Below are 12533 nucleotides of genomic sequence, written 5' to 3' on the forward strand. Positions count from 1 at the left end.
AAAGCAATGGTCACTAACCATAAAAACAAAATGCACATACAAACAAGTTTTGTGTTGAAAACAGTAGCAGAAGACATAAAAAGGAAGTCAAGAAAATAATGAGATGACTTGCACTTGTACTTACAACTCATGAACAACAGAAAGTATCTTCTGTCTAACAGTGCTAAGTAAAGGAAATCAGTCTACGGTAAATGCCAGTTTATTTATTCAAGTAAGTTTAATCCAGTTTAAAGCTGTAGTTCTATCTAGTAGCTTATTTAGAGGCCTTTATGTTACAGTATAATTAGATTTTAAAAAAAGCAGATATAATAAAAACACATCTCTTAGTACGGGTAGAAAAAAAAATCATTAAAGAAAATTTGATATGGACAGTTATATAAACTTAAACAGCTTTGAGGGTTGGATTATTCTTCTATAGAAGGAAAAAAAACAGGAACAACTAATGCACCTTTTAAATCAGCTTTACAACTGGTTAGGATACAACAGAAAAACAAAAACAAGACGCAACCAAATAACCAAAAGAACTACAATAAACTAAACAACACTGGGTTAGCTTTCTACAAACACCAAAAATATTAACACAAAAAAAAAGAAGCATCCAGCACAACACTTACTTGGCTCCATAATATTCTTCATAATAACCCCTTGTATATCTTGCTTCTTTGTCTTTATAATAACGGTACCATCTGTCCCTTTCTTCATTGTAGTAGTCCACATTTCTATTATAGCTTTCATATCCATAGCCACTTCCATAACCTACTTTGTTTAGGGCAAACAAACAACAAAAATCAGCTCACTTATTAGGAAAACATGTTAAACATTTTTACAAACCATTTTAAAAAAATAAAATAAACAGTAATTTCAATTTAACTCTTTCTCTCTGTAATTATTTACCACATTCTGGTGGAATCAACGCTGGTATCGTCAGTTAGGAGAGAAAGAGTTAATCTAAAGGGGGAAAAGAAATCAAACCTCTACTTCTTTCTTTGTAATATTCCCTGTCTCTGTCATAATCCTGCCTTGACCTGTCTGCCTCCTGGGTTGCTCTGGAAGAGGGTCGACTACTTCTTGATTCATCTTGATGAGGTTTTAATTACAAAGATTATAAAAATTAAAAATAATTCAAAGGAAACAAAAAAAAAAAAAAAAAAAAAACACAAAAAAAAAGCAATTAATAACATTACTAACCTATTAATAAATTGAAACTGAACAGATACTAATTATCAGATAGTTTTTTTTGTTTCAAATTTTTCAAAATATGAATTCATTAAAATGTTCTAAATATGTGTTGTCTTTTTAAACTATTTTGAGTCCATGAAAAATTAAGTGAACTGTAACCAAAGATTAAATGCAGGGCACATGCAGCTTGTGGGTTTATTCAATTTTTTTTTTAGCCACATGCCCTTATTCATCATTGTCACAGAATGCATTTACAGTGTCATAAAATAAATCAATATTGTTCAATATTTTGTAAGCCTTTGAGAAAAATTATTTTAAAATGTGGCTTTTCTGTGACTAGTTTTAATGTATATACAGTATCAGATTTCTTGGTTTATAAAAACAGGAATTGAATTCAGGGTTGTTGACAAATATACTAACATAATAAGTGAGCACACTGGTAAATCAATATATTTAATCATGGTCATCATGGACAATGACAAACTTAATAAACATTCGAATTAAGCTAAAATTGTAAGCTAAGTTAACAGGGTTAGAAGCATATTTTTATTAGAAAGTTTACGCTTGTTTTATTAAATATAATTTTATGTTACTACATTTCCACCTAAAATATACCAACATTTATCCTGCATATCTGCATATATTTGAAAATATATTATTGCAATATATTGCTGTTATCATAAATAGTAATGCCTTTAAAAAAATAATAAATAATAATAATAATAATAATAATAGCAATATTATTATTTTTTTATGTTTTTTTACTATTTATATCATTTAATGATATAAGCTATTGTATGCTTACTATTGCTAATGATACTGATATGCCCACATTGACAAGCAAGACAAGTATTTTTTGTAAATGAACAGTAATAACATATAAATCTGATATTTAAAATTGTGTATAAATAAGGACATAGATTAAATTTTTAAAATTGTTATGATTGTATACATCTCTACTATCCTCCTATTTTCCTGTGTTACAAGTAGCTTTAATTTAATTTAGTTTAGGTCTAAAGCTTGTTAACAGTGTAATTTAAAGTGATAATAGCTTTAAAGACTAGTTTATATTGTTAACTATCATAAAATCATGGAAGCCTATTAACAAATTACTTTAAGACATAAAAAAAACAACACATACCTATACATCTACACATACATACACCCATATGTATGTGTGTTTGTCCTGCACACTTAGGTATTTCAGGACTGTTCGACTCTAATCAAGATTTATATTTAGATATATATATATATTTTAAACTAAAATCTCTGATATTTAATAATTAATCTTGTTTTAATATTTAAGAAGCTATTACACAGCATTAGGGAATAGAGGTTGGTGCTTTTGGAAAAAATGACAAAATTTCAGAAGCTTAAATTTACAACCATAACTCTACATACATTTATTTTTAACCTTCTCTTTCATATGCTAGCAAATAAATAAAATTACTGACTCAAATGATATAATAGTTTCACAACATACCTTGTCTGGAACGAGGTCTGTCATATCTTTCATCATATGGGCCATCTCCATAATCTCTGTAGCTTGACCGATATTTAGTCGCATCATCTCTACCATATCCATCAGTCCTGCTGTAAGGACGCTCATATTGGTACTGACCACTACGGCTCAATGGGCGGTCTCCTCTACTAAAGTCAGAGTCCTTGCTGTAACCTGCATCTCTACTGTAGCGAGCATCTCGAGAATCTTTTGAATCCTTTTGACTGCGATAACTTCTGTCCCTAGCAAAGTAACATTTGAACAAATTATTTGAAAGAAACTATACCCACATTTATTTTAATTAATTGGACTGCTGGTTAATCAGACTAGCTCCTTATATTGTACTGATTCTTAGAGTACAAAAATTGTCTTCTAAGACAATAAAGTTCCCATAATCTGACCAGTCAGTTATTAGGACAAAAATGATCATTATCCAATGTGGCCTAATTAAGAATACTGAAGGATACTCATTATTTTACAATTACAGAAATTATATATGTGTGCTTTTAATTGCCAGAGCAATTATCTGGTAAATTTTTTTTCAGAGATATACATTAATTCATAGTCTGTTATTATTTTCACTTCAAATACCAAAATTTTCTGACATATTTATCTTGAAAATAATGAAGACATGAAATATTTTTCATGCATGATAAGAAAATGGAATATATAATACTTTTATTCCTAATTTTACCCCCTTTTAACCTTACTTAACTCTTTCTCTCCTAACTGACGATACCAACGTTGACTTGAACCAATTTAAATTAAATTAATTTTTGGTTTTATAAACTTTAATTTTGTGTTATATAAAAGAGTATGCATTCTTCTATAATTATCTATATACTATAAAATTTCCTTATTACATACAAAAAAGTTATTGAAGCTCAACCATAACAGGACAGTGAAACAAAAATGAGCAAAATGAATGATTCCATCAGAAAGTGGAAAATAATTACGGAGAGAAAGAGTTAAGCCACTTTAGAAGTGAGTTTTCTCTTCTAACTGTTTATATTTGTTCAACCTTTTATATCTTCTTTTGTCTGAACTAGTTGTTCACATGTATACACACAAACCTTGATCTGTCTATAACTGCATCTATCTCATCTAAAGAGTCAAAGGATCGGTTCTTTTCATCTCTTGATCTGCTATCTCTACTTTTGTCTCTTTCTTCCCTAGCCACATTATCTCTGCCCTGTGGTACAAGACAAAAAAAAAAAGGTATAGTTTGTCAAAGATCAAATCATGTTATGGTGGTTTCCTTGCCAATGATTAATGCTTCCGTAATGCTCACTTTTTAAAAACATTTTCCCCAGCTGAGGATGTGTACCCAATTAGTGCAAGGTGAATCAATAAACTTCATATATGTCAAATAAATAAATCAGGGTGTCCTGAAAGGAACTAATATTTTTCATTCAAGCATTTAACTATTCTTGCAGTGTATTAATTTATCAATAAAGTTTAGACTTTTTTAAGTATTGCGAAGCTTTAATTGACAAAATTCACCTAAAAATATTACTGACATTGGAAATGTTATTTAAAAGCACTATATCTATTCAGTGTTTACAACCAACAGCCAAACAAAAAAAATTTGGATAACCTTGGCAAAAGAATGAGTGGCTGGACATAAAACTTTGGTATATAATATATTAATATACAATAAGAAAATATGTTTTCATAAAACTGTATCACCTACTTGTGACTCAGATGAAACATTGAGATCTCTTAATCTTGACTTGTCAGGTGAAGCTGTGTGTTCAGACTTTGTGTTGCTTGTTGGAGCTGTGCTGAGACCAGGGATGATTAGCGGCATTGCTGGGGCCAAAAGTATATTGGGCTGAGGCGCAACATGAGTATCCCACAATGTTGTAGCTGGAGACATGGTTGTCTGGCGTGGGCGATTGACTGGGTGAAAAGCGGAATGGTGGCGTCTGTGTTCATTAGCCCTGGCAACCTCTTCAGATTCCTGGGAGCTTTTTCTAGCATGCTGTTTTAGTGGTGATGGCTGTGAATCTATGGGGGGTTTAAAGCTTTGCTCATACTCTCGACGACTAACTCTGTTTCCATCTTCTGTAGAAGTGGGTATTTTGGGCTTGGAAGGAAGTGCTGAAATATCTCTTCCTTTCTGTGAGTCAAATGGAGAATGTGAGGAAGCATTGGCAGAGTTCTTATCAAGGGCTATATTACCTGCCAGTACAGCTGAAGTTGTGGGTATGTGCGATGGTGTCAATATGGCTGAAGGTTTGCTAACATTTTGTTGTTCTTGCTGTTGAGGACTTTTCCGTCCATCTCTTCTGAATGGATTAACATTTAAACCTGAACCGGGAGGAGGACCCACCATGGTGGCAGAACTTGTTGCCACAGGTGCCAAAGGCACATTTTCAGGCTGTCTATCTCCCTGAGCATGATCAGGTCCAGATGGTAATTCTTGGTTTGTATAAGTCTGCATAGAATCACTGTAGGCCTGTGCATCTATTTTACCAGTGGCCCGTGGTAAATAATCTTGACCAGTTTTTCTATTTGAATTACTGTTGCCATCAGGCTGGCTAGAAGCAAACTCTGTAGTGCTGTCAGGGGACATGTTTCGGCTTGATGCTTTTGCTGCCGACTGAGGAACAATTTCCCAGTCTGTAAGCCCAGAAGACCCACCTGACGTGCCGGATGCTCCAGATTCAGCAGAGCTCGGATGATCACCATCTGGAGAGGAAGGTCTAGCATCTGTGTTTAGTGGTAATGAAGGGGGAGGAGCGCTGAAAAAGTAAGGATAGTCTGATGTTTGTTGCATATGCCCTGGATTGTAGCCAGTGTCTCGTGGAAGCTGATTTAAAGCTAACCCATCATTTCCCCTTTGGTCTAACAGTTCTTTAATGTTCTCATTGTTTGACAATTCAATTCCTTCCATTCTTTTGACCACCTCTTCAACCTGGTGAAGGGCCTCTTTGGCATCATCATCATCTGCTCCAGAGACATTGAGTGTTGATAGACTTGCATTGCTGATATCAGAGCTAGTTCTATGAAAGGCTGGATTAACACTCAATAGTTTGTTAAAATTAGATGCTATTTCATTATCATGATTCTGATCTGTGTTGATACGCGCCTGCCTGTCCAGATAGACATTGCCATCCTCTTCATTTCCAAACGAACCAGTGACTGTACCATCATCATCATTTGTGTAGCTATTAACAATGACAGGTGCTGTAGCAACAGGCTTATCATAGGAAGTAATTTCAGCAGACACTCTAGCATTATCTGGCTGGTTTAAACTTCCCTCTTCTCCATTATCAGCTTCAGTGTGGCCCACTGGTGCCAACTGCTGTGTCTGAAAGCCATCTTCCCACTGACCACTAGGGGCTGCGCTTTCCCAAGCATTTTGTGTAGCATAGAAAGAATAAGACTGTGCTTGATGTTCCTGGTTATGGTAGGTGAGATGCGGTGGTTGATCATGGTTATGCTGCACAGGCAGATTCTGTAATGTATGTTGTTCTTGTGCTGTTGGCTGCTGGTCATAAAACTGACCATGTAAATAGTTGGGATCTTGAGTATGCTGAACCTGCTGGTGAGACTGCTGAACCTGCTGGTGAGACTGCTGAACCTGCTGGTAAGACTGCTGAACCTGTTGGTGAGGCTGCTGAACCTGTTGGTGAGGCTGCTGAACCTGCTGGTGAGAGTGCTGAGCCTGCTGGTGAGGTTGCTGAACCTGCTGATGAGGTTGCTGAACTTGCAGATGAGACTGCTGAATCTCCTGATGGGGTTGCTGAGTCTGCTGCCCTTGCTGCTCCTGTTGGTGAGGTTGCTGTACCTGCTGTTGCTGTAGGTAGTGGCTCTGGTTGAACTCTATACCCTCGTACTGCTGCTTCTGTCCATGATCACTGTAAGAACTACTGGCAGGAAAAACCTGCTGCTCTGAGTAGTTAGTGGCTCCCTCTAGAGCAGGGCTCCAAACATTACTGTACTGTGGACTGTTGTAATACTGACCACCTCCACTATCACCAGACATGGACTGGTACTGGGACACAGGATGAGCTTGTTGCGACTGATGTTGTTGACTACTACCAGTATTCCAATCCCAACTACTCCAGCTGTTCCATGATGTGTAAGCATCAGTTTGAGCAGAATGCTGGTAATGTTCAGTGCCCTTCGTTTCCTGAGCTCCTTCAAAATTAGAAGCTTGTGGTTGAAACTGAGTTGGGTCAAAAAGTTTTACATTGCCAACTTGATTTGGCAATGCAGATGGATTATTATTCCAATGATTGCTCATCCTGCAATAAATTATTGAAATATCAAATTAGATGAATGACTTGGTTTAAAACAGAAAGCTAATGTAAAAAACAAGAAAATAAAAAAAAAAAGAACAAATCTTATATTAAGCATAGTTGTATAAATAAGTTTAAATCAGTCCTAAGTCTCAACCTATTTTTAATGTTGTGTTCACTAAGACTAACACTCAGACGATGACCAATTTAAAGGGGACTAATTCAGCTTATACCTCAACTTCAGTAAAGTACAAATTCTTTCCCTTGTTTGAGATAAGAAACAAAATAATTAATTACCAATAGTTAATAAACTAATTGGTTAATTTATTTTACTGATTCTTGTGTTGTCAAGTAAAAGAAATAATTGTGTACAATGTCAGCTTGATCCAAGATTTAGTGGGAGAAATAAGGTGTACAAACTTTTTACCAGACATTTAGACAAAGTGAGTTGATATAAGCTTTAGTAAAAAAATTAAAATCACACCAAGATGCACATTTTAACTTTTGATACAAGTGCTGGAAAATGTAGCATGTGCAATATCCAATAGGACATTTTGCAATTACTATCAAAATTAACATGCAAAGAGAACAAAATGATGAAATGCACTGCCAGTGCTTAGAGGGTGTGTGGAAAAAGTTATTTTTACTAAATCTTTAATCATTAAACACCTGGAGTAGACTCTATTACTAGGTCTAGAGTGACAAGAAAAAAAAAAGATCTAGAGAGTCATTCTCGATCATCACTATCATTCACAGTGAGGTCTATGGCAGTCTAAATCTACATGGTATCTTAATCGTACTATCCACAGTTTACTAATGACTAATAAACTGTCTCTAATTGCAGTGGCCTTCTTTATAATTATAGACTCTAGAAACTAGATCTACATCTCTACACTTAAAACTTTACAGGCTCTCTAGAGTCTTTGTTGTATTTATTAGTTTATATTTTTATTACAGTTTATAGAACATATATATTATAGTCTAAAACATACTTTACCTAGATTAGATTCTACTATTCTAGGTTAAGTAAAAGGATTGGAAAAGCTACCACAGCATTGGCAAAACTCTCCAAGCTCGTCTGGGAAAATGGTAAATTGACGACAGCGACCAAAATCCTAGTCTACAACGCCTGTGTTGTGAGCACTCTCCTTTATGGCAGTGAAAGCTGGTCAACATACATGTACCAAGAGCACAGATTGAATAGTTTCCACTTGCGCTGCCTGAGACCATAATGGGCATCTCTTGGAGGGACCATGTCTCCAATCAGGAAGTTTTGAGATTGGCCAATATGAACAGCATGTATGCTCTCCCAACACAAAGAAGATTATGCTGGCTTGGACATGTCACCCGCATGCCAGATGGTAGAATCCCGAAAGATATCTTATATGCTGAGCTTGTGGAAGGAGTCAGACCCAAGGGCAGCCCAAGACTAACATATAGAGATGTCTGCAAGCGAGACATGAGAGCCTCAGGCATCAGCGAAAGTATGTGGGAAAACATAGCCAAAGACCGGAGTGCATGGAGACAGACTGTGCGTGCTGGGACAACCCTTGCTGAGAACAAAAGAATTGAAGCGGCTTTAATCAAGAGGGAAAAAAAGAAAGCTGCCCTGTTTGCTAGCCCTAAATCAGAGGCATACACATGTACGAATTGTGGCAAAGTCTGCCGTTCTAGAATTGGCTTGATTAGCCACACCAGATTCTGCCCCGTCTCAAGATTAAGCCAAAACCAGTGACTCATTTGGGCGCATCCATTGCCTTTCGAGACAAAAGAAGCCATATATATAGGTTAAGTAAGATCTAGGTCTAGATTCAAAACCTTTGATGTTATTGTACTAGATCTATATAGATAATCATCTAGATCAATATTATTCATTTATATTTTTTTGCTTTTCTAATTCTAGATAGAAAATAGATCTAGATTAGATATGGATCTAATAATAGATAATAAAACTAAAATACTTTAGATGACATTGGGGGTTATATACATCAATGGATTTAAGATTTGCTAATAAGAAAAGAACAAACTGTAATAATAAATGGCTGCAAATCAACACCAATAATAGTAAACTCAAGTGTACCCCAAGGAACAGTATTAAGCCCACTACTGTTTCTAATTTACATAAATGACCTGCCAAAATGCATTAGTTCAGGAACAAAAGTCAGATTATTTGCTGACGATTGCATAATATATAGAACAATAAAAGCAACACAAGATACTGAAATTTTACAAAAAGAATTAGAAGAATTACAGAAATGGGAATCTAATTGGAGCGTGTCTTTCCACCCAGAAAAATGCCAGCTATTAAGAGTAACAAAAAAACTAGAACAAAATAAAAACTACTTATTTTATTTATGGTAAACCTATTACAAAGACTAAAAACTCAAAATATAAAGGTGTAATAATAAATGATAAGTTATCATGGACTCCCCATAATAATGAAAAATATTTTGTTAAAAATCTAGCAAAACATTAGGGTTTATTAAAAAAATTTTTTTTACAAATCTAGTAAGAACATAAAACTAAAATTTAACCTTAGTTATGCCAATATTTGAGTATGTATTCTCTGTTTGGGATCACTCAAGTCAAGAAAAAAAAAACAAAAAAAAACAAGAAAAAAAACAAATTAGAGCAGTGAGATTTATAACAAACGAATATTCAAATTTAATTAAAGTAACATCTTATAGTAAAATTACTTCTAAACTTAGAGACACTTCATGACAGAAGAATAAGAAAAAGAAATAATAAAATACTCAGAAAGATACAAAGATAGAGGAACATTTATTATTCCATACTCTATAACAAATTTGTACAAGTGCTCCTTTCTCCCTAGTGCTATTAGCGAATGAAATGGGTTGTCTGAAATAGCCAGGAAAACCAATGACTTAGCAAAGTTTAAGTCATTCATCAACATGCATGACTAGAATGACACATGAAATGCAACTTAAAGGACGTAATTATATCTTCTTTTGAGGTAACGTCTGTAATCTATAAAATAAGAATATAATATTTATATTATTTTATATATATATAGGTCTAAATATTATTATTATAGATCTTGATTCTAGATCTATAGATTATAGATAATCTAGATTATATAATTTAGGTCTATATTTATTTATATCTAATCATATCTAGATCTTTATCTAAGGATTCTAAGCAAGTCTAAGATAATCTAGACTATTCTAGACAATCTAGTCTAGTCCTAGAATGACCTAGATCTATTTGTATTTTTTTAAAATAAAATTTCTTGTACTTATCAATATAAATTTTCTACTAGAGTTCTAGATCTAGAAAAATTTATATATTATATACTTTAATCTAGATTAGTCTTAAGTCATCTGATCGACTAGATCTAGTAGATCTAATCTAGTATTAGTAGTAGTCTAGTACTAACTACTATATTATATCTAATAATAGAAATCAAGACCTAGAATAGATTCTATATTATAGCAAATACACTACACTACTAGGCCTAGGCCATTCTGATTCTATGTTTTAGATCTAAACATAGCTAGGATCTATTAATATCTAGAATCAGTAGAATCTAGTCTATATATATATATTATAATTATAATAAAAATATAAACTATAGGCCTAATTACTATAAATAGTATAAACTTAGAAATTCTAGGTCTAGACACTATAATATAATACATTAATACATTGGAATCCCCATATTGATGAAACTATTGAAAAATCAAACAAAGCATTAGGGTTTATTAAAAGAAATTTCTATTTAATAAATGAAATTAGAACATAAAACTAAAATGTTATTTATGTGTATCCTTTGTTTGGGACCCCTTGACTCAAGAAAACATAAGAAACTGGAACAGACACAAAATACAGCAGTGTATGCACATTTTATTAGAGTAACACCTTAAGTAAAATCACTAAATTTAGAAATAGCCTTCAGGATAGAAGACTTAAAGTAAAGTAGCAATTATAAATAAAACACTGAACCATAATCTTCAAATACAAAAACAAAACCTAATAAAATGCTCAGAAAGACACAAAGATAAAGACACAAAGATAAAGGCACCTTCCTCTTTCTATATATGCTAGGACAAATTGGTACAATGCTCCTTCTTCCCTAGTGCTATTAGAGCATGGAATGGGTTGCCTGAGCCAGCCAGGAAAACCAATGACTTGGCAGAATTTAGGTCATTGGTTAACATGCATTTAGTAGATGGATGACGTGTTGGACGAAATCATCTTTTTTTCAAGTAACGTCTGCATATTATAAAATAATCATAATAATCCTATATATATAGATTAAATCTAGAACTATAAAGATCTAGATCTATAAATATATCTATAGTCTATAGTTAAAGACTACAGTGATGGGAACAGACTTTGAAAAAATTTTACCCGCATTTTTGAACTAGCCTGTCGCTGCGACATATAAAAAAATGTTGCTGATTTTTTAAAAATTATAATGTAGAATTAAATATTTAATATTTTCTTTAAATAATGTTGTATTACATAATTATTACACTGCATAAGCTTTACTGCACACATAATGCATGCAAGGCACTATTGTTTGTACATATAGATGAGAGGAGAAAGCTTTTTGCAGATGCTTTATATATGGGTCCAGGCAGTCTGATCATTCTACAATAGATAAAACGGCTTTGTTTGTTGGTACTGTAACAACTTCTCTCTCAAACAACTATAAAGAATTAATGTGTTTGAAAATCAAAACATGCTGAGTTTTGGAAATACTTCAAAAGTATGAGCTACACTTCTGTTTGTTTCACTGATTATTCAATTTTGTACAGGAGAAACTGTTTATTAAACTTTGTACATGAAGTCCACCAAAAATTTCTTTGAAAAGCAGCTAAGAGAAAGCTGCTGAATCTCTGCTGCCTGAGTTCTTATGTTTTAAGTTTAAGTCATATAATCATAATATAATGCCCTAATTTGGCCCAATAAAATGAATAATAGTGGCAATAGCCTTTGATTACTTAGAATAGCTTTGACTTAATACTATTAATAGCGATCTATGGCTAATGCCCTAATTAAATATAAATTATAATAATATAATTCCATACAATAAATTGAATAATATAAAATAAATAGACTAAGACGAAAGTCCAAGTCCAGGTAAGTTACACTTACAGTGACACTGTGACTGACAATATGATTGAGAATGGCTTCAACTCAACAAGGACAAGAGATGAGTAACTGAGTAAGTTCTCAGTAAGTAACACACAGAGTGAGAGTACTGCCTTAGAAGTTAGTGTCTTCTGACACTTCTGTCTTAGTTTAGTCTATTTACTCAGCCTACTGAGTCGACTGAGACTTGGACTAAGTTGGACTTGAGTCTTGGTCTTGACCAAGGCAAAAATTATAAAAATCATTAAAAATGACAAAATCAAAGATTTGAAGGATCAGATGGTAACAAAGAGAGAAAAGACTCACCTGGAGTAGATCTATTTGTTTATATCACAGATAACTAGACTATAAATTTAATAATTAATTAGATCATCAATGAACGTAAAGGGATATAAAAAATGTCTATTTGGTGAGAGTACACCTCAAAGATGTAACACATCAAATCCATGCTCGGGTTTGATTACGTGTGACACTTTATAAATATG

General features: G+C 33.5%; 1 protein-coding gene across 9 annotated transcripts in view; it reads right to left on the bottom strand.

Moving 5' to 3' along the window:
• The window catches only part of LOC106080064 (protein transport protein Sec16A-like), a 43402-nt gene extending 30869 nt beyond the window's left edge, over positions 1-12533 (bottom strand). For 7 of the 9 annotated variants that reach the window (XM_056039957.1, XM_056039958.1, XM_013241363.2 and 4 more), the window contains exons 1-6: positions 12355-12533; positions 4374-6936; positions 3754-3872; positions 2663-2922; positions 973-1077; positions 615-759 (exon numbers count right to left, since the gene is read on the bottom strand). In XM_056039957.1, coding sequence (XP_055895932.1) covers positions 615-759; positions 973-1077; positions 2663-2922; positions 3754-3872; positions 4374-6935 — 3191 coding nt within the window. In that variant the 5' untranslated portion in view covers position 6936; positions 12355-12533. Of the gene's footprint in view, positions 1-124; positions 164-614; positions 760-972; positions 1078-2662; positions 2923-3753; positions 3873-4373; positions 6937-12354 lie in introns of all 9 variants that reach the window. The other 2 variants (XM_056039956.1, XM_013241360.2) reach the window with 2 other exon arrangements.

This window comes from Biomphalaria glabrata, chromosome 9, assembly GCF_947242115.1.
Source record: "Biomphalaria glabrata chromosome 9, xgBioGlab47.1, whole genome shotgun sequence".
In the NCBI taxonomy this organism is placed as follows: domain Eukaryota; kingdom Metazoa; phylum Mollusca; class Gastropoda; family Planorbidae; genus Biomphalaria; species Biomphalaria glabrata.